Source organism: Vicugna pacos, chromosome 4 (assembly GCF_048564905.1).
Source record: "Vicugna pacos chromosome 4, VicPac4, whole genome shotgun sequence".
In the NCBI taxonomy this organism is placed as follows: Eukaryota; Metazoa; Chordata; class Mammalia; order Artiodactyla; family Camelidae; genus Vicugna; species Vicugna pacos.
This window is the reverse complement of record NC_132990.1, coordinates 26,625,405-26,648,147: the sequence shown is the minus strand read 5'-3', so window position 1 is coordinate 26,648,147 and position 22,743 is coordinate 26,625,405. Positions and strand designations below refer to the sequence as shown.

Here is a 22,743-nt window from a genome sequence, read left to right as displayed (position 1 = left end):
TGGCCTGTACAAAGAGCCATGTCCTAGATCCATCTTATTCTTTTTTATCTTAATTTATAGACACAGCCTTGGTTGGCTTTTTGTTTGTAATCATATACCCAAGTCCCTTATATCGGTTCCTGGACAATTTTTTGGCTGAGACTCAAATAGCACAGTTAATCCTGATTATGAATTCTGATAACTTTTGTACAGTAATTATGTATTCCAAACTAAAGATTAGTTTTGAAGGCTGATTTCATATGTATGGGTTCTCAGCTCCAGAGGAAAACTCATCTTGAAATACATAACTCTATTACCCTTAGTTCATTGACTTAAGACTGCCTGCAGAGAAGGTAGGAAAGAATAAGCTAATAGGTGGTCATTTTCTCAGCAACAGACTTAGCAGTGCCCCTGTGATGCTCTGTCACAGAGATGAACACCACCCCAGTGGAGTAAGGGGTCTGAAGTATCGCCCGTCAGTACTGGCAGACGCCATGACAGCCAATGTCATGGGGGTTGGTGTAACTGCATCTGACGATTTTTCTACTGCAATTATTCTCCCTAGAAATTTTAAGAATGTCAGTATCTATTTTCAAGACTGAATACAACCAAAAGCTACCATCAGGTACAAGCATAGCCTAGCTAGCCCTTTATCACTAGGAAAACATAAGTAATCACATTTTATCTTCAAAAGGTATACTGTTGAGCTAAAGATCTAATCTGTCCTTAGAAACAATAATTAGTACATATATGTAAACTAAAAAAAGTGCAGCATACTATAGATATCCATTTACATGCAATATAATGTGTATGTGCAGTCAAACTGTAATAATTCTACCTAATAAAACTGAAAAAGGAGAGGAAAAAAAAAGACACTGTTGGGGCAGAGAGGGTACAGCTCAGTGGTAGAGTGTGTGCTTAGTATGCACAAGGTCCTGGGTTCAACCTCCAGTGCTTCCATTAAAAGAATTTTTTTAAATAAATAAATAAACTGAATTAACTTACCCACCCCCCCAAGCCAAAAAATAAAGATATACTGTCAAAGGAAAAAATTAAATCTGTACAATGAAAACAAAAGCTCTCTAGTTTCTCTGACTCACTGTATTCAAAACTAATGGCTCTGACCTTTTCTTAAAACTTTAAGCATCACAAGGAAACCAGTGGGAAAGCAATCATGTGCTACCCAAAATCTTAAAGAGCAGAAAAACTCACTGAAGTGAAAGGGGATTAGTAAAGGGTGGAAGAGAGGACCAGCCCCTGCCACTTTGGGTGAAGAGCTTTGAGATTAGTTATCAGGCAGAAACCCACAGGCAATTAACAGCTCTGACATCAGGGAAGAAGCAAATATAAAACACTGAGATCTAAGAGAGGCTGAGCAGAGAATTCCCTCTGGAGTTCAAGGTACTGTTGGGAAGCTCTATGGGGAGTGGGTAGACCCCTGCTAAAACTCCATCAGGATATGGGGGACTTGGAATCATGGAAATTAACTGGCCAGAAATCTGCTTCCAAGCCTTCCTCTTTCAGCTCCATGCTTAAATGTCATTAATGGTGGCGACCTGCTCATGAGTGCTTTTCATAAATGACCTCCAGGATAACTATTTTTTGATGTATAAATAGAAATTTGAAATGAAGAAAATTAAATAACTAGGACAGGGAATTCATTTTGTAGACATGATAGCTGTTAAATTTTTAAAGGTAAATCCTTAGTTTTAGCCTTTTTTTGAAATGTCATTTCACAGACAGGAAAAGCACTTTGAAGGTGGGTTGGGCAGGGGCTCCTGCTATTTGTAACAGTTCAAAAAAACTTGCATAATTCCATTTTGCTTTTTCCTTTCCAGCTTGATTTTCACGTGTGCCCCAGTCTCTACACAAAGGGCTACCAACCAGAGCCTCGTCCTGCATTCTAACTACAAGCAGAATGGAAGCCTGGAAACTCCTCTCTCTGGGATACACCTTCTTGACCCTGCTTTTTTTCCAGCAGGCCTGGGCTCAATTCCCAAGGGACTGTGCCACCCCTGAGGCTCTGAGAAGTGGTGTGTGTTGCCCAGATCTGTCCCCACTGTCCGGGCCTGGTACTGACCGCTGTGGTTCCTCATCAGGAAGGGGCAGGTGTGATGCCCTGACGGTTGACTCCCGACCCCACAGTGCCCAGTACCCACACGATGGCCGAGATGACAGAGAGAAGTGGCCCACACGGTTCTTCAACAGGACATGCCACTGCAATGGCAATTTCTCAGGATACAACTGTGGAACTTGCCGTCCTGGATGGAGAGGACCTGCCTGTGACCAGAGGGTTCTCACAGGTAAGTGGAGGTGTGAACAGATACCCGGTTCTGCATGGGACTCCACACACTCAACAGAATCCTAAATCATCTGAGCTGCTTAGAGAGGCTAAGAAATGTATTTGATGTAAAGAGTTGAAATTGATGCTCCAGTCTTCTGACTAATAACATATCCTTCCAAAACATTTGTTGAGCAACCAATTGATACTAGGAGTGTGCTAAGTGTTTATAATTGGACCTTTTAGTAACTTCTCAAGGTCATTGTTTTAAATGTCCTAAGTTAGACAGGAAGGTCAAATCCATGTAGCCGGTATGTGGGAAACCTGGAATTCACACTGAGATCTGTCCAGCTCTAATCCATGAGCTTCCCCCTCTTCCCTGGCTGACCACAAAGGCGTTTCCCTCTCTGATCAAGTTCAGTCATTTTACACAATGAGCCTGGCCTGCAGCCTAAAGAGCAATGAATGAGAAAGCTTTAAATAGTAACAGCCAGCAATACTCGACTGTTCTCTGTATAGCAAACATAGGAGCAAGAGTTTAACAGAACGTTGATGGAGGCTTTATTATGAGCCAGGCTCTGGTCTAAGTGCTTTGTATGTGCATACTCTTTAATCTTTCCAACTCTGTAAGGCAGGTATTTTCCCATGCACACACGCCTGAATGAAAAACTGATGCTTCAAGAAATGTGGGCAGAGTCATGGAACGAGGCTCTGGTATTAACCACTATGCTATACCACATACCATGGCTTTGAAAAATTTATGATATTAATAAGGTAGGAAATTCCAAGAAATATGCCAGTAGTGAACAGAGGTAAACACAGCAGGATCGCAGAATCATAAAGTCCACCATCAGATAAAGGAAAAGTAACAGGAATCCTCGAGTAAGTCAGAGAGAGAAAGAGAGGGAGTGGAAGGGAGAGAAGAAGCAGGCCTGAAGAAGGGATTTTAGCCAGGGGTATTTTTAACAGTCTAAGGTGATATGAGCAAACATGCGAATTATCATTACTGGGTGAAGACGACATGGTGCTTAACGATTATTTAGGCTCATTCTCTACCCACGCTCACAAGGCAGATGTTTTCACGTTTGAATTCTGTATCCCTAAAGTCAGGAGAAACCTATTGGACTTAAGTACTGAAGAAAAGAACCGTTTCATCCGGGCCCTGGATATGGCAAAGCGCACAAATCACCCTCAGTTTGTCATCGCCACCAGGAGATCAGAGGAAATATTGGGGCCAGACGGCAACACGCCCCAATTTGAGAACATTTCCATTTATAACTACTTTGTCTGGACCCACTACTACTCCGTCAAAAAGACTTTCCTTGGGGCAGGGCAGGAGAGCTTTGGTGAAGTGGATTTCTCTCACGAGGGACCAGCATTTCTCACGTGGCACAGGTACCACCTGCTGCAGCTGGAGAGAGACATGCAGGTACGCACCAAACACTTCCACTTTCATAGCCTTTACGCAGGAGGCGCCATGCTTGTAAGTCGTCTTAATTCACTGTGTTCCGAATGATCAAAACAGGCACTGACCAAGCAATTTCACATTATTAATCTGCTTCTGACATTCTGCTAAGCTTCTCCCTATACTAATTACTCCCTTATCAATTAATCTTTATCCTTTGCAAAGTGAAAAGAAAGTCACATCAATGATGAGGAAGCCGGTGGAGACATTTATAGGTGTGAATTAAAGCACTGGACGTATTCTCCAGCTCTGTCATTGAAAAAATGACCCTCGCGTGGTTTGCAACAAAGGAATCTCATTTTGACATGTCTTCCTCCCCAAATGTAAACCAGTACCTCCTCCTGGTTTGGATGAAGCTAGTGTTATAACTTCTCATTCTTCCAAATCCCAACTGATGATTCTTTCTGGCATGGTATAGGGGTTAAATTATGAAAAAAATACTTTTCACTTACAGTGTCATATTTTAATTGAATTCCATTTTCTTTCTATGCTCCCTACAACTTTGAGGCTTATAGAAGAAAACTATTAAAAACATCCTGTCTCTCAGACATCACTTTCATTTAAAAGGTGTAGGCTTTTTTGGCATAAAGTGAAAATCAAACCAAACACAGTTATTTCCTGTACACTTTTAAGGAGATAAGCTAAAATCACATTAAAATATTAAAGTATGCTAACATAAATACTTTGCTATTGTTTGTTTTACTAACTGCTCTATATCTTAAGAAAAACATTGTAATTTTAAAATGAATCTTCAAAGTATTAGATCTCAACTAGGAAATCCACAAATGGACTGTTTCATATGCAAAATAACAGCAATGAATCTTTCCCCCCAAATTAAAATCTGAAAATTAATCTAAAAATATCTGAGGGCAGAGAAAATATCTGAGGGCAGATTCATTAACTGATTTGTGGCAGGCTTGTACCCAGCACTATCTGAGAAAATAATGGATTGAAGGGAGAGATTTAATGCACAAAAAATACAGAACAGAATATTCATACGTAAGTAGTCCATCTATATGCAGTTTGAGAGTGAGTAAATGAATTCATTTGATACTCAGAACTTCCTATTTTATAGCTCTGATTTCAAGTAAGATATTTAGTAGATTATGAGTAGATAAATCTGTCATTTATAATCGACCCTAAATCTTCATGCCTTCAAGTCATTTTCCCATGGGCACACCAAAATGAAAGGGCAGGTGGAAAGTATGTAAAAGCTGCAATTTTGCCTGAGTCAACTTCAACCCCTATGACTTCCGTTTTTCAAACCCAACAGCACAAGGGATCCAGTACATTACAGCCTAAATGCAGTGCACAGTTGAAATGCCACATGAATATTCTCCAGCTCCCAAATGTCAGTTGCGAACCACAAGCTGACGCTTAATGATCCCTTGGAAGCTGTCACTAATTTCTGTGAACCAGAACAATGGCATCTAAACGAGTACTGCAAACCCCTAGAGATCAGTAAGTGGGGATGCTCTGGAAAGCTTCTGACCCTCTACAATACCCTGAGGACAAGGAAGTGTTTCCCAGCAAGGGTTTATATTAAAAAAACAAAAATGTACTAACTGCTTGCAAGGTGAGATAAAACAATGGCTATCCCTACATTCATACCCACATTTTAAACAGAACTCCCCCAGAGCCAAAAGGAATCAGAAATGACAAACACAATAAATGTGTGTTTTAAGGAACCCAATATTAAAAAAAAAAAAAAAACAGCATGTGACCTTAGTCCAGCATTTTTTAAACTGTTGAGATCAGCACTAAATGGAAACTAGGTCCTGGTCTAAGGAACCATGTGCAGAAAGAACTATTTTGTGTCCCTTTAGCATTCCCTGTCTGTATTAGTTTCAGGCAGAAGCCTGCATCTTCATAGGTTACAGTCCAAAGCGAGGTCTCTGAGGAAAATGCTTTCAGTGCCCAGGTGGATAAAGCAAGTGGGAAAGAGCCTCTGTAGTCTGTAGTCATACCAGAATCTAAACGCCTAAAGCCATTCCAGTTAAATTAAAAAACAAACAAACAAACAAAACCAAAAGCACTGCTTCATGTAACATATCTCAAGGCTGGGTCTGGCTCCAGCCTGAGTTAGTGACGCCTGAATTAGAGATAGGAAAACAAAAGGATGTGGAAGTGTCAAGGAGTAGAAGTTACTGATAATTTCTGGTCTATCCAGTTTTAATTACCTGCTTAAAAAAAAGAAAAGGAAGATGCCTCCCCCAAAGCATTTGCAGAAACTTCTGTATAATGAGTTGGGTTTCATTCCTTCTACTGCATAAGTGACCTCTTGTACTAAATTAGAGGCTTTGTTAAATACGGTATTTACTTCCTCTAGCCCTTCAGACACCACTGACACACTACCTGGTTCCCACGTGGCTGCAGAGAACTAACAGAGACAGACTGCCAGGGAGCAAGCCAAGCAAAGGGAGAATTTTAAACAAAAGCAGAGAATGCTAACAGAGTTTCTGTGATCTAGGAAATGCTGCAGGATCCTTCTTTCTCCCTTCCTTACTGGAATTTTGCCACCGGGAAGAACGTCTGTGATATTTGCACGGATGACTTGATGGGATCGAGAAGCAACTTTGATTTCACACTGATAAGCCCAAACTCTGTCTTTTCTCAATGGCGAGTGGTCTGTGAATCCTTGGAAGATTACGACACCCTGGGAACCCTTTGTAACAGTAAGTTCCAAATGACATCGAGAATTCTGAATTCCCTCTTAAGTAAAGAGACTAAATGTGTTGCCCAAAGACTTTTCATTCTACTAAGGGCTTCACACCAAAATCCACTTTTATTCTGGAGAATGGATGTACAGATACTTACTGAGCACCTAGGATAGTCAAAGCAATCTGCATGCTCCAGGGGAAAAAGAAAGTGGCTATACATTTTTATACTGCTTTTCTTGAGCAGTCTGGTCAGTGCATTGCTCCCCTTCTTATATTGGAAATGTCTATTTGCATTACTTAATCCTCTTAGTTCACTCACCATTGCTTAGCAGTCATGTGTCCTGTGTTGGAATTTCACAGAAAATGTTTCCCTAGGAAATCTGAAATATGCAGAAAGAATTGGAAGTGCCATAAATACATGCATGCATGAATGCATACACACACACACACACATACACACACACTCTCTTTATTATTATTATATAATGGTATTATTACATAATAATGGTTACTATTTTGTTATTTTAACTATTTTGTTGACTTCTAGTCAGAAGGTTAAAAATCAAAAGGTGATATGCAGGATACCTTTAAGAAAACAAAGATACTGTACAGAAGTCTGCCAGCTTGCTCTTTCCAGCTCTCCCAAAGTGAACCCAGAAAGAGAAGGCTTAACCAGCTACCCTAGCACCCTTTTTCCAGTGATCTGAGTGCCACCTGTGCCATAGGTCAAGTTTCTCTCCTATGTGGGTCTGTTCATGTGGAGCTTTCTGTGACTGTCCTTGGATCATGTTCATATCTGTCCCTTGCTACTAACACAAGGTCTTAATTATCAGGGTCTTTCTACCCCATCTTATTTTTCTTCTTCAGGCATGGTTGGCTATTTTGAACTTTTGTTCTTCCATATAAAAACTAGAATTATGAGAATTTATTATCATACATGTAACGTTTATTCTGCGTATGTTTTTTAAGCATCAGATATTCAATTACTTTGTAAACTTAAGTAGAGAATATTTTACATAGAATGAAGAAATTAGGTAGATGTTTTCACCACTAGAAGATTATTGAAAGGAGGATAAATTAAGAGTTTGGGATTGGCAGATACAAATTATTATATATAGAATAGATAAACAAGGTCCAACTATACAGCTACAGGGAATTATATTCAATAGCTTATAATAATTTATAATGAAGAATAAAAAAATATATATGCATAACTGAATCACTATACTGCATACCAGAACTAACACAACATTGTAAATCAACTCTCCTTCAATAAAAAAATATTATTTAGCTGAATATAGGAATAAGCAAAATAAGTATATAAAATTTTCTACTAAGTTTAAAAATTAGAATAAATTGTTATTTGGCCTGCTGAATGAGCACTCCCACCTTGTGGCAGGGAGATGAAACTGAGGTTCAGTGTATCTTTACATACCAAAATACTCAGCTCTTTCTGCCTGGGCTATTGAATTTTGACCTGGGAGTTCTCCAGGTATTTTCCACTCATACGGATGACTGAGTACCAAAACAGAGCATGATTTAAATGGGTAAATAAAATTACAGCACAGGATACAGAAAGAAAGGAGAGAAGATTATATCATAATTTTTCTTGTCAGTTAAAATAACAAGTCTCATAATTCAGACACCTAGTTTCATGAAAAATTAAAGTTATATACTTTAAGTGAAACAAATTTCCAGGTTACCTTTTGATTTACTTCAAGATGTAAATACCAATCATTTTATTTATTAGGCCAGTAAAAGAAAAAAAAAACTAACATCTTATTGAGCACATATTATGTGTCTGATATGGTGGCAAATGCTTTAATAAGGTATCTTACTTAATTCTCATAGTAATTTTTTCCTCTCTCTACTTTTCTTCTTGGATGAAATTATCCATTTCTGTGGTTCCACTCATCATCTTTTACAGGGCACTCACACATGTACATCTTTAGATCAAACCTTCCCTTAGACATCCCATGCTTATGTCTTCATATGCTTTTTGGACAATATCTCACCAATATTTCATGACTGCACCAAACTCAATATACTGAAAAAATTAATTATTGACACCTAACATTCTTTCAGCCACTAAATTATCATCTTTGATTCACCATTTGAAAAGCACACTTTTTCTTCACAATACTTCCCAAATATACTTTCTACTTCAGACATTCATTCCTGCGTAGAAATTCCACATGACTCCAATCCATCCATAGGATGTTAGTTGGTTCAATGACAGAAGTTGTCTAAGTGCAAATAAATTTAAAAATCATTGGATTAAAATGAAAAAGGTTTAACTCATTTCTTTACTATCAGAATTCTCCACTACGAAACTCCATGTAGGCAAATCAGGCTGTCGTGTTTTCAAAACTCACGTAATCAGTACTTTTTTCTTGGGATGGACTGACAGCTCTCTGAACAGTAATCCCCAAAACATCAGCTTGAATTGACAGTTTAGCCAGTGCTTTCTGAAGGATTTGATGATAACATGCATCTAAAAAATGCACGTATACTTTCCAACCTCGCTATAGGCATGCATTTTATTTTTGTATTCTATAAATGAAGTTAGCTATACTGATTCATCAAGTACCAATCATTACATTAATTATAAGGCATACAACATCGGAGATTGCATCAATCAGTGAAAATAAACAGAGGTAGATGTTGTAATATCACCTGTCCCACCCCACTGTATTATTCTGCATGTTGCCCTCGAGGGCACCAACACTCCTCTCCAGTGCCTGAGACAAACTAACACAAAATGTTCCTACCCAATCTCCTCTTCTCCCATTTACCTAAGACCTCTCCCCACTTCCTGATGAATTAAATGTAACAGTCTCATCTTGCTTTTTGACTTCTTCACAATGTGGTTCTGGTGTAGCTTCTAATCTTTCCCACCGTCCACTACTCCCTTACGTTGCCACATTACCTCAGGCAAGCTATTCCCCATACAGGCCATCTTTTACAGTCAACCCAATTTCCCCACATAACAACACACACCAAAAAACTAGTTAGTGTCTATTATATGCCAGGCATGGTGTCCAGACTGAGGGACCTACCACTAATCAAGAACAGAGTATTTAATGGGGCTTAAATTATAGGTAGAAGAAAGCTGATCATCTCTTGCTATTACCTCTACCTACAATGTTTGACTTGTAAAACTTCTCCTATTTCACCTATGGAAATTCTCCTCAGTCCTTCAGGGCTCTTTGCAAACTTCTCTTCCTAAATGAAGCCTTCCTGAAGGCCTGGGAAGCTCCCAGCCCTCTCTATGGGAAGGACTGGTGTCTCTCTCTCTCTCTTCCCCCCTCCTTTCCGCCCCTGAGCATCTGTGTGTGCCTAGAGGTGCGTATTATCCCCGTATCACAGCTCTTTGTTTACCTGTTTGTCTTACTGACACTCGAAATTTTTATTTCTCACATTAATTGCTGGAAAGTATGTGTTCATTGAAATATAGACTACTTCCCAGAGAGGTTGAAGGTTGTTTTGCTTTATTTCTCTAAAGGCTAGAAACAGACAGCATTCAAGTACAAAATTTCAAATATGTGTGAAATATGGATTTCAGTGTAGAGCTTCAGTTTATGAGATTATTTTGGCCACATTCAGTTTTCCATTGAATTTTCATTTTAGCACATTCTAGTGAGAGCAACACATGTTGATTTAATAAATACCAGGACCTCTACCTGTTATCGTGATTATCTCTTTCTTCAGATGATTTTGTGTATCACATATCTTCCCTAATCACAGAAGTTGGACATGGTAACTTGGGTTTTTCTCACTTTAATGCCACTAAATATGCATTCAAATTTTTTTTCTCTTTTACCATGGAAAACCTGTCTTTCAGTGTTCATGTTATGTAGACAAATTTAAAAAGCAATGATAAGATCTCTGAATGTTCTCCAAGTGTTTGCCTGTCCCATCTTTTCCCCAGGCACTGAGGGTGGGCCAATTAGGAGAAATCCAGCAGGAAACGTGGCGAGACCCATGGTGCAACGCCTTCCTGAACCACAGGATGTCGCTCAGTGCTTGGAAGTTGGTTTATTTGACACGCCTCCTTTTTATTCCAATTCCACAAACAGCTTCCGAAACACAGTGGAAGGCAAGTAAAGGCAACCGGTGCTCCGCACTGCTCTAGGGGTCACAGGAACCTGAAGTATTCAAACCCAGACTGGGTTCAATCCCCAGGACCTCCATTAAATAAGTAAAACCTAATTACCTGCCCTCCCCAAACAAACAAAAATAAACAAACCAACCCAGATTTCTTTGGAAACCTTTGAATGCCAGATTGATCCTGTGAGTTTATGTGACCAGTCCTGCCTGCTATGATATAGTCACAATTCCCTGATTAAAAAAGAACTTTCATAAAGAAAAGTTATGAAGCTCTTTGTATCATTAAGAGAAGCCCTTGGGAACTACTCTTCATTCTCTTCAAATGCTTAAAAGGTATTTAAACTCAAAGTTAGGTTGCTGGCCAGTATGTGTATAACTATACCAAATTCTAGTACAAGCAAATAATATCCAAGGCTTTGAGAGATTATTAAATTTTTTCCTAAAAAGTTAACACTAAAAGATCCTGAGTTGGGTATATGTTTTATCTAGGTATTGTCCTGGAACTTCTTCTTTAAGAAATCTATTAAAAATTCAAACTAGCATCTAGAGATACTTAATTTGGTTTTCCTTGTTTAACTCAAAGTATATTAAAGCTAAGAAACTGAGGTCCAATGAAGTCAAATGAATTTCCAAAGATATCCAGCTAGTTAGTAACAGAGCACAGATTCAAATTCAAGTTTTCTAAACTAGTGTCTTTATAAAATAAATTTTGATACTTCTAAATATGCATGATATGCATGGTACATATTTAAAGTCTTAAAATAATAGAATCATATTTAACTTTCTGATAAACTTGTTATTATCAAATTTTACCTTAAATACAACATTGCACATGCTAGAACCACCCCCCCACAAAGAGAATAAATCTCTCTTTTCCCATGATCTAAGATACTTGATGTATAGTTATTTTCAATTATCTCCCTTTTATCATCAAAATTATGTCATTCTTTTCCATATTTATGCTGATTTTAATAACTACATATGAGTGCACTGACTTGGAGATGACTCAATAAATAATCACTGTATTTTGACTAAGCTGGTATATATAAACTAAGGCTATAAGTAGTGATTTCATAAATAATTCACAGCTTGTGTCTTATTGATGCCCAGTCAAAAGACAAATTATACTGATTTCCTGACGAAATGTATAGAAAGACTAGGACCTAACCATGTCCTACATTCATTACAGGCCATCTTTAAATGTTTTTTGAGTCAAAAAATAATGGAAGAAAATATATGAAAAATGAATGAGTGACTATAATTACACAACTAAGTTAACGGATTTTAAACTCTAACTTTGTTTGGTAACATATAGCTCTCCCATCACTGGTCATTCAAGCCAGCTGGACACACTTGTAGCCCCCCCCCACACATCACAGACCCTCTTTTTTGACCTATTTTTGTCCTCGCCTTAATATATATACATGATAAATATAATACGGGGATATATGTGAGAAATATACATGCTATATATAATAATATGGGAAATATGTATTATACGTAAATGGAGATGCAATATGTATAGTATATGGGATTATATATGATATATGTGAAATACATATACAATATGGAAATATATTTGGAGACTATGTGTGTATAATTATATATATACGGAATAGAGATTATCATCAAAATTTCTATAAATGTTTCGATAGCAGTCTTTTCAGATGTTTAAAACTAGTGCAGAGATGGCAGGAAACCTCTGAGAAATTGTAACTTCTCCATAAAAATAATTCTCCAAAAATAAACATGCTGATAGTCACTCAAAAGGAAGAAGGTAGGAGACTAAAGTAACATCTGGCAATTTAACTTCCAAGCAAGTCAGAATGGTGTTCTCTCAATTGTATCAGCACTTTTTTGTAGAAGCTGAAGATTTCCACTGTCTTTATTTTCGTGTAGACCTAGGTTTGCCTTGTCAAAATAGAGTGTTCTATATATTTTGACTGGTATGGTTTACAGGTCATTATTTTTAACCTAGAGGCTACATTTAGAATGGCATGCCACTAGCTTAAAACTAACCTGGCTCTCAATATAGCAAACAAATGCCACCAACCATAGGTACAGAGGAGCCATGCTATTATATTAAGGTAAAAATTGGCCTGACAAGCTTGGGAAAAATTGTTTCCCAATATCATCACTGTTTTTGACTTGAAAAGTAAGATATTTGTGATGGTTTTTACTATTCTCATCCTTATTTTTATATCTAGGTTACAGTGATCCCTCAGGAAGGTACGACCCTGCTGTTCGAAGCCTTCACAACTTGGCTCATTTATTCCTAAACGGAACTGGAGGACAAACTCATTTATCTCCCAATGATCCTATTTTTGTCCTCCTGCACACTTTCACTGACGCCATCTTTGATGAGTGGCTGAGGAGATACAACGCTGGTGAGACTCTTTCACATGTTTTTTGCAGGCTCAACAAGGGGACGGTCCAGACAGCACACTTACCACTTTAAGCTAAGCATGTGACACACTTAAACTACACTTTACAATAACGATAAAATAGCTATAAAATCTAGCCATTTCCAAATATTCCAAACTGCTTTGAAAAGGCAGACAGGAAGTCTCTCAGAATAGTTAGTATAAAATGATACTTATTAACATCCACTAGAACTAAAAAGGTAATCCTGTCTCCTTTTTTTTTAAATTGAAGTACAGTTAGTTACAATGTGTCAATATCTGCTGTACAGCACAATGTCCTAGTCATGCATATATATATACATATATTTGTTTTCATATTCTTTTTCATTACAGGTTATTATAAAATATTGAATATAGTTTCCTGTGCTATACAGAAGAAATTTGTTTTTTTTATCTATTTTTCTATATAGTGGTTATCATTTGCAAATCTTATACTCCCAAATTTATGTTTTCCCACCCCCTTTCCCCTGGTAACCGTAAGATTTCCTTTTTTTTTTTTTTTTACCATGAAAAGATGACTACTATGTTTCCACAATCTTCCTTTCTCATATCTTCCAATGAACATCCTCATTGCTTTTTAATAAGAATGTGAAAATCTTAAAGAACTCTTCTCTGATATCCCCACAGACAGAAAAATTATATTCATAATCCAGTTTTGATTTTTATTACTTTATGGCCTCTCACAAATGGAAATTTTATTCAACTTGAAAAGTTAATGCTGGCTTTTATATCATGCCATAGGAAATCTCTTTTAAGTTCATCTTAATGCATTCTTTAAAGTATTATTTCAAGGCTGCTTTCTCCTCACTTCTACTCAGTTGAGAACGTCGTATTACTTTTCAAACAATGAATGTACTTCCACTGGCTAGAATAGCATAAATTTTCATATTTTAAAAGTGTTCTAAAGGTTGACTTCTGTGCCTTCACTTCATCATGCACATAAACATAATACTGGAGATTATCTATTGACTCATCCATCCATTGGGCCATCTATTATTTCTGAGTGAGTGGGTGTGTGCATGCGTGCGTGCGTGTGCATGTTTGTGTGTACAGAAGCCTCTGATCTAACCTGTTTAGGATCATTAACTGAGGAGTTGTCCAAAATAGTTCATTTCATCTGAAAATTTCATCATTTAAGAAATAAATAGCTTAAATATCAATATTTTTTCACTTGTCACTCTGCTATCAATGCATTGATTGGAGTTCCACCTTATTTTCCATGTGTGTTTATATACATACATATAATCATAATGAGTTATCTATAGTTGATAGTGTCTATTTCTTTAAAGTGAAACAAGAAACTAACAACCCTAACACTGCAATCTGAGTACAGTATTATTCTAAAATTTCATAATGCTTCCCTAACCCTTAACAATCATACTTGCCCACTGTTAATTCTAGGGCAATACTGCAGCCACTCATCCTTAACAAATCTTTCCAAAGCACTCAATTTATTTCTTATGAAAGTGACATCCTTCTCTTTTAATAATCATAATCATTAATGTATGTACATCTTGGTAGATTACTTTAATTTCAGTAACAAGTAACTGGAATTAATAGGTTTAGAAATGAACAAAACAAATTTTTATTAAACATACAACCTGGAAACTAGAGAGCAATGCGTATGCTGTAGTTATTCAGCCATTCACAATGCCATGAATGTTAGTTTTTCAGAGGAAATGAGAATCTTGAGTAATCTGGCAAGTCTCTTAAGTGGATTTTTCTTTCAACTATAAAACATGTATTCCTCTGTCTTGCATATCTTGATTGAAAATATAATTATTTCATACTCATAACAATTTGTTAGAAGTTCTCCAGATCTTAATCTAAAGATCACCGATGAACCAGAAAAATACCTCTGTTTCCTGTTTACTTTCTTCCTGCTCCCCCTGTTTGTACTGCACATGACATAAAGCCTCTGAATTACCTGGACAGTAGTGCAGGGAGAAGTACCATAAATGAAAACTAGATAAATAACCTGCAGCATTATTTCTGATAAAATGTGGCCACAAACTTCTAGGACAGGCTAATATAAACACTTATAAATTATATAAAAGCTAAACCCAAATAATTTATCACCTTCTTGAATATTTCAGGCATATGCAAATATTCCTTAGAAAACAGTGTCATAGGACAGCTATGTTAGAAAAAAAACTTGGAAGCATTTCTAAAATTATCCATAAAGCAGAGGTATTTACTGAAAATAAGTCTAGGAGTAGAGAACGGAATTATTTTTCAACATGTATCAGAAGGTGTATGTGTGTTTGTGTATATATATATATATATATATATATGTCTTCTTACCATAGAATTTTAGAATTTTAAGGGTCAGAATGGAATAAGAATTACATTTTATGAGGGAAATAACCCATCATTCACAACGTAATGTCCATTACAGAATCCTCTCATTAGGTATAAGATTTTACAGTGTAAAGTATCCAAACTCTATTTAGTATAATGTTACTTTCTATCCGTTAACATTTTGTATCCTCGTACACATTCAATTCAATTTCTTTATTTTAAAACTGAGAATCACATGAATTAAGTGTTAACTATAGCAGCCCAGAAGTTCAGTGCATTTTTGAGAAGATACAGTTTATACATGTCCCAGACCAGTCACTACTTGATGTATTATGCCCTGAGAGAACTGAAGTAATAAGCACACACACACTTAAGTTCTCCCACAAATATTATTTGATTCTGTATCTTGGCTACTGTGAATAATGCTGCAGTGAAAATGAGAACACGGATTATTTATTCCATTTACTGATTTCATTCCATGTGGATATACATCCATAAGTGGGACTGCCGGATCATACAACAGTTCTGCTTTTAATCTTCCATACTGTTTTCTACAATGGTTTCTGTGAGCAATTCCCACCAACAGTGCACAAGGGTATCCCTTTCTCCACACCCTTACCAATGCTTGTTATCTCTTGTTTTTCTCATAATAGTCATCCCATCAGGTATGAGGTGATATCGCCTGGTTTTTAATCTGCATTTTCCAGTGATTAGTGATGTTAGCTATTTGTCAATATCTGTTACCTATTTGCAAATCAGTATGTTGTACACTGTGCCTTAATAAAGCTGAGGGAAAAAAATATTACTGAGCACCTGCTATTTCCTAGGCATTATTCTAGGTGTCAAAAATACAGCATACAAAACATACAGAAATACTTTCCCTCTTGGAACTTTCCTACCTGTTGGTAGGATTGTTGAAAAGATTTGTACACAAATTGGTGATGAGGAGCCATTGAAGGGTGTGACCTAAGGAAGTAACATGGCGATCTACTTGTTATTGTTATGTTTACCAGTATCCCTCTATTCCTGCATTTATTTTGATGGACACAACTTTACACACAGCTGAAACTGAACTGGGCTGAGGCAGATCAAGTCAGAACTCAGCAAAGATGAAATGGGAAGTTTAAAAAAATATTTAAATTATTAGCTTTAAAATCCAACTGTAATAAATAATTAATATGAGTTCCTTGAGGGCAGGAATCTTGTCTGTTTTGTTCAATGCCATAGCCCACATGCTTAGATCAGTGCCTGGCCCTAGAAGGGGCTCAACAGACTTTCATGGATAAATACTTAATTAGCATTAATTCACAGTAAATTTAAAAATCACCAAATTTTAAAGTAACTAAATTTAAACTTACAAAATTATTAACACTACTTGCCATTTCTATTATCAATTTTTCTTCAGAATTGATGCTAAAACACCACTCTTTTTACTCCTGTCAACAGAGCCTCACTAGTAATATAAATGTCTATGGTTTATATTTAAGTAGAGAGATAAGAGGTGGCAGTCAATAAATCGGATTCTAGGACCTTGATTCAAAATGTTAAGTAATTTGTGCTAACAGCATAAAACCCAAGGGAAAAATTAATATTTATTTCTCTGAAAGTAAACAGAAAAAAAATGAGAAATACTCAATAGAAATATTCACAGTCAAGGACAAACCTCCATTAGAAACACAGTCTCTCAAATTTAAATTATAGATGATGTTACAGCATATTACAGGTCTGTCTTTCCTTCCGCTTTGAAAAAAAGTTTAATGAATTTTATTCAAATTAGTTTCTGTAATTTAAAAGTGAAACAAGTAATGATAAATCAAGAGATGAGAAAATACGAAAACTTCCTTACTATTCAACTTTCTTTCTCCGTTTTTGAGTACTATACTCAAAGCACTTGAGCTCTGTTTTATGCAATTCCCTGGGCTGCTGTAGTGTAGCCCATAACTTCTTTTATGTCTTTATTCAGTGTAAATTATGAAAGAATTTTTAATGTTATCCTTGAGTATTTTGGGTCACCTTCAGAACATAATAATGTGTTAAAACTAACTTTATTATGTCTACTAACAAGGTATCTCTGACATATTTTAGATATATCCATATTTCCATTAGAAAATGCCCCTATTGGACATAATAGACAATACAATATGGTGCCATTCTGGCCTCCAGTTACCAACATGGAAATGTTTGTTACTGCTCCGGACAACCTGGGATATACTTACGAGGTTCAATGGTCAAGTGAGTATTGAAAGTGGATTTTTACGATGGAAATTTCCAAAAGCAAATGTGTTACCCTTATAGTCATCACAGGTTCCTGAGATGAAGTAATCCACAGTTTTCCTCTTGGATTTAAAAGCTTTCATGTAGATTTTTATTTGGGGATAAAGGGAGTGAATTTGAGAAAGTGAGTTTGTTGAGAGCTGACTGGTATTGACCTGGTATTGAGCTGACTCTAGCACACTACTTCATTTAACCCTTACAAGCCCTTTGAGGTAAGTATTAAAATCCTCATTTGACAAATAAGGAAGACGAGGCCCAGAGAGAGTAATTGTCAAAGATTACACATTTCTAGTAGTTTTCAGCTTAGCCCTGTGTAATATGCCCTGATTTTTCTAATACATAATGTTGCCTCCATTTATTTATCCTTAAAAAAGGAGATGAAGTGAGGTATTCTGAGCTGATTTTTCCCGAGGTTTTGAAATTTAAAACCTTCTTATTTAATTGTAAATCCCTTTCTTAACAAAGGCAACAGGGGACGGTGAAAGAGCACAGGATCTGGATCCCAAAAGACCTGGGCACCAAAGGCACGAAAACTAACTCTCCTGCCTACCTACCAAGTGAGCTTGGGTGGGTGGCTCAAACTCTGAGCTGTCATTTCCTCACCTTTAGAAGGGAAATAATAACTTCCCCAACAGGGCCCACTCACTGTAAGGAATTAGGAAGTGCCCTGAAGATGTCAGCTGTCTGGAACAGTGGCTACATTTAGGGTGTCCAATTGTGGTTGGCAACCATTTTGCCGTTTATCTTTTGCTCTCATTTTCTTTTTCAAACAGGTCAGAGTTTTAGCATTTCTGAGATCATCACCATTGTGGTGGCTGCTTCGCTGTTACTGGTTGCAGTCATTTTTGTGGGTGCTTCATGTCTGATTCGTGCCAGAAGCAACATGGATGGAGCACATCAGCCTCTCCTCACAGATCACCATCAACGCTATGCTGAAGAATATGAAAAGACCCATAATCCTAATCAGTCTATGGTCTAATGACAAGCGGCATATTCTCCTCTGCATTAGTATCTTAAAACCACATGGCTGAAAAATAACTGATTGACTTACTGTTATTTTCTTTCCTTCGGTTACTTCCTTCCTTCTGCATGCACAGGTTGGAATTAAAAGCTTCAGATATTATCTTCCAGGACTGGAAAAAGTCACAGTCTTGTCAAAGGCTTCTCTTTACAGCTCTATTTAAAATAGTAGGTTGCACCCATTCTGTGGTATTTAAGCAGATAGTGTGAAGATTTGGGGCATGTTCCAAAGGTCAACTATATGACAATGTAAATAAGTTGTTATACGTTGTCTATACTGTAGAGAAAATCCTGACTGATAGTAAATCCCTGATTCAAATACGTAAGTAGGCATTTCTATGATGTTAAACATAACTACACTTCTATTTATTGACCCTGACCAACAGATTTAAAGGAAATCACATTTGTAGTTAAAATTAATTCTATGAAATTGTAAAAGGAATCTCAGTTTTTTCAGACTAGTTTTCCCCTTTGGGCATCAGCATATATTATGTAGTCTAAGATTCAAGGCCACAACAAAATGACATTTGTCACACTTTCATGAGGTAAAAGCTTCATTTTGTTTAAAAGACGGTTGATACTGCCTATGTTTGTAACGCTGTTCTTCTACGTCTTGAATCACTGAAGAAAGTGATTCATACTAAAATATACTGCCTACCCGTATATTTCACCTTCCAATTTCTCCTCTAATATCTTAGAGGTGCACAAGGAAGGCATCGTGGTAGAGAAGATATGTGCCCTGCAAGCAGCATTGAGTACATTGTGTTTATTTCAAATATCATTTTCTTGTCATTTATCAGCTTTTTTTTTCAAAATAAAACATTATTTCATCAGTCCCCCTTTTCTGTGCAATTCTGCAAGACTATCATTCTTTAATATCTTCCTATCTTTAAACAAAATAGTTTTTCTCTTTTTGATCTTGTACTACTGAAACAATATTCCCAATGAAGAACCCCTCTAGACTGGTCATAGTGAACTAACATTTTAATTAAAATGTGTAAAAAGAAAGAATATCAATAGTAATCATACACTGTAGAAAATGAGTAGTCTGGTATTTCCAATCAATAAACAGAAATGAGATTAAAGTTCTATACACCTGCTTGGTTGCTGGGTCTCCCTACATTAGTGATGCACACAAGATAAACAGGCAAAACATGTTAGTGCAGGAGGATGTTTATAGCAGGAGTATTGTTTCAAGTTTCAAAGAGCATTACTCAATTGGTTTTCTCGAATACGTTTTGATTTATTAAAATGTTATGTAATCAAAGGTTTTCAGGTATATTATTAGATAATGTAAGATTTATTTTTATACAGACACCAGTGAAACTAAGCTCCTCGCTTCATGTTTTGGAAATTTACTAGGTACTCATTTCATACACACGTATTAAACACACTGTGGATCTGGGGAAGGGAAAGCCAGGGACATAAAGCTAAGGTTACAGTTGACTTGGGCCTTGAGGAATGCTAATGGAGTTGCTAATATAAGAGTAGAGAAGGGCATTCCATGAAGAGTAGACAAAGGCATTCCAGCCTGACCAAAGCCACAGAAGTTTGCAAGAGCATGGAACACTCAAAAACATAAAGCATGTCAGTGTAGTTAGAACATATTTTTCACGGAGGTGAATAGAAAGACAAATTGGGAATAAAAGCAGTGTCCTATATGCAATTCTAAGAAATTTGGAATTCATTCTATAGGTAAGAGGGAACAGGGGAGAGTCACAAAGAGTGTTTTATAAAGATAACACTGGTGGTAATATTTGTGAATAGTGTAGATTAAGAATGATTTGGAATGGCCAGAGCAGAAGCTAAGAGACTAGTTAATATCAAATAGTTCAGGGGAGAGAGGAGAGTCTGTCCCAAAACATAAGCATTAATTCTAAGAAATCCTAACTCTAAGAGAGAGCTCCATCCATTACCTTATAAATATAGGTTCGATAATTTCTCTCTAAACGTGTTGCTTTATTCTCCTTTCACTCAAGGATTTCTATTCGCTTTAGAGCTCTGGGAGATCTTAGGAGATCTCTTGATCAGGTGACCATGACTCCCCCATAATATGCTATATTGTTCACTGCAAATGATACTCTTTTGCAGTCCTGGAGATTTTCCACTGTTCTCAGCCCTCCAGTCCTCTGATAAAACATAGTAAGTAAAACTGTTACACACTCACTGGAAAGCACACTACACGCAGTGAAACCCACTCTTTCCTGTTGCTTAAGCACCCATTGCATTGATCTAAGCTTTATAGTCTCAACAGAGTAAGTAAAAATGCCTGAGTGGAACCTGCTATACAATCAAGAATGAAAAGCTACTACTTCCCTGCCCTTCTAAATTTATATCCTGCCTTCTTTCCTAGAAGCAGATTTCAGAGAGCAGTACTCACAGCTCCATGTAATGTTTAAAACTGGATGCAGGGAAAAGGAAGAGCTGTCTATCAAAATAACTGTTCCAAGGACTGGTTATGAGACATGTGTTCTGATCTCAGTCCATTAAGACCCAATAACATCATATATTTTGTTTGCTACCATTTCCTAGCCAAAAAAGTTTTTACAAGCCACCGACCAACAGAAGATCCAGTTGGGCAGAGAGAGTTAATATGAAATTAAAAAAAAAATTAAAACTAGATGAACTAAGACCAGAGCTTGCTATGAAACAGATAAAATTTTAAAGAACAAAATGCAAAATCTCACACTAAAAGCAAAACCAAAAATTTAAAGGGTAGAACAAGACAGAAATTAGCAGATTTTAGTGGATTTCAAGTTTACTGTAAGTCAGTAGTGCAACACAACCAATAAAGGGGGGGAAGAATGCTATGCACTAGATAAAGAGGAAAGAAATACTATTCGGGGGGCTAAAGTATACTTCATTAATACAGAGAAAGAAATCTTTGGTGTCTGAGTCACGTCTGGAGTATTTATTCGACTTAAAGGCCACAGTTTAAGAGGAATGTTGACAAATTGGAATATGTCTTTTCATCTTTTAAGTAATACAATGATAAAATTACTATCCCAAGAGAGAAACTGGAAAGTCACCCTTGAATTCTATCATTTCTCCCAACCTGCACATCCAATTAATTAAAACTCTCGTTAATCCAGTCAGTATCTGTTGATCACTGTATCTGAGTACTGAACCCAACACCTAAGGCAATGGTTCCCAAATGGAGGGCAATGTACCCCCAGGAGACACCTGGAGTTGGGAGATGCTACGGGCATCTAGTGGGGAGAGGCTAGGGGTGCTACTACACGTCCAACAATGTACAAAATAGCTCCCAAATCAAAACATTATCCAGCCTCAAATGTCAACAGTTCTGAGGTTAAAAGACCCTGATCTAAGGCTACAAGTATAAACAAGCTTCACAGTGCTCCTGGCCTCACAGAGCTTTGTATCTAATGAAAGAGAATGACAAAAGCCAACACACTCTACTGGGAGTGCATTATTTTCTCACCAACTGGGAAGTCTGACAGGTAATGAGTCCAAGGTAAGCAAGGCAGCACAATGATGCCTCCAAGAGTACAGGGTCTTTATAACTTTTCTCCGCCCCCTTCAGTGCATGGTTTTTACCTTTTTACTTACTCTGTCAGTACCGTCAGGGCTGCAGTATGGCTGCTACATCATTAGACTTTTTAATCTACCTCACACAGAATTTTTCTTTTTATTCAGAAATGGATATCCTCCCAAATTCTGCCTATATCTCATTAGAAGTTTATCTACATGGCAAGGGAGTACATAAATTGAAGGGTTTTGTTGTTGCTGTTGTCACTCGTTGGTTTGTTGTTCGGTTGGTTACTATCCTGAATAAAATCAGAATTCTAATCGTTTCTAAGGGATAAGAGAGAATGAATCTGGGATTGTGGCAGCTGGGAATATTGCCACAATAATAAACAAGTGAACAATCAAGATACAGAATAAGTACAGAAGAGTGGAAAAAAAACCACATAGTGTGCTTTCCTTGGAAAAACAATCTGGTGTGTGTCAGGTGGTAAAGAAGAGAAAACGAAGCTGAAGCCTGGAGGCTGAGAAAATTGCTGGAAACGCTAATGGAACTCCAATAAAAGGGGAATTCTCATGCACGGGAGTGTGTTACAATATGTAACCCCTTAATTTTTTTTGAAGGTAAAAAATAGAAGTTTAAATAAATTGTTTAGAAATAAGGAGGCAAAATCAGAAGAAGCAAGTCAAGGAGATGAAAATTACAGTATCCAGGAAGGTGAGTTGTTCGTAGGGAAGACTGGG

The 22,743-nt window shown here is 37.0% G+C and overlaps 1 protein-coding gene across 1 annotated transcript; it reads left to right on the top strand.

Moving 5' to 3' along the window:
* Positions 1 to 1,206: 1,206 nt before the first annotated feature.
* Positions 1,207 to 19,348, top strand: TYRP1 (tyrosinase related protein 1). Its single transcript, XM_072959428.1, has 8 exons — positions 1,207 to 1,380; positions 1,818 to 2,282; positions 3,367 to 3,689; positions 6,196 to 6,400; positions 10,317 to 10,484; positions 12,703 to 12,882; positions 17,305 to 17,451; positions 18,267 to 19,348. Exons 2-8 carry the CDS (start codon positions 1,898 to 1,900, stop codon positions 18,470 to 18,472), a joined length of 1,614 nt encoding a protein of 537 aa, XP_072815529.1. The 5' UTR covers positions 1,207 to 1,380; positions 1,818 to 1,897; the 3' UTR covers positions 18,473 to 19,348.
* Positions 19,349 to 22,743: the final 3,395 nt, after the last annotated feature.

Coding starts and splice junctions, on each gene's coding strand:
- TYRP1 (XM_072959428.1), top strand. CDS start 1,898: ATGGAAGCCTGGAAACTCCTCTCTCTGGGATACACCTTCTTGACCCTG. Junction 6,401..10,316: donor CCTGGGAACCCTTTGTAACA/GTAAGTTCCAAA, acceptor TCTTTTCCCCAG/GCACTGAGGGTGGGCCAATT. Junction 17,452..18,266: donor TTACGAGGTTCAATGGTCAA/GTGAGTATTGAA, acceptor TTTTTCAAACAG/GTCAGAGTTTTAGCATTTCT.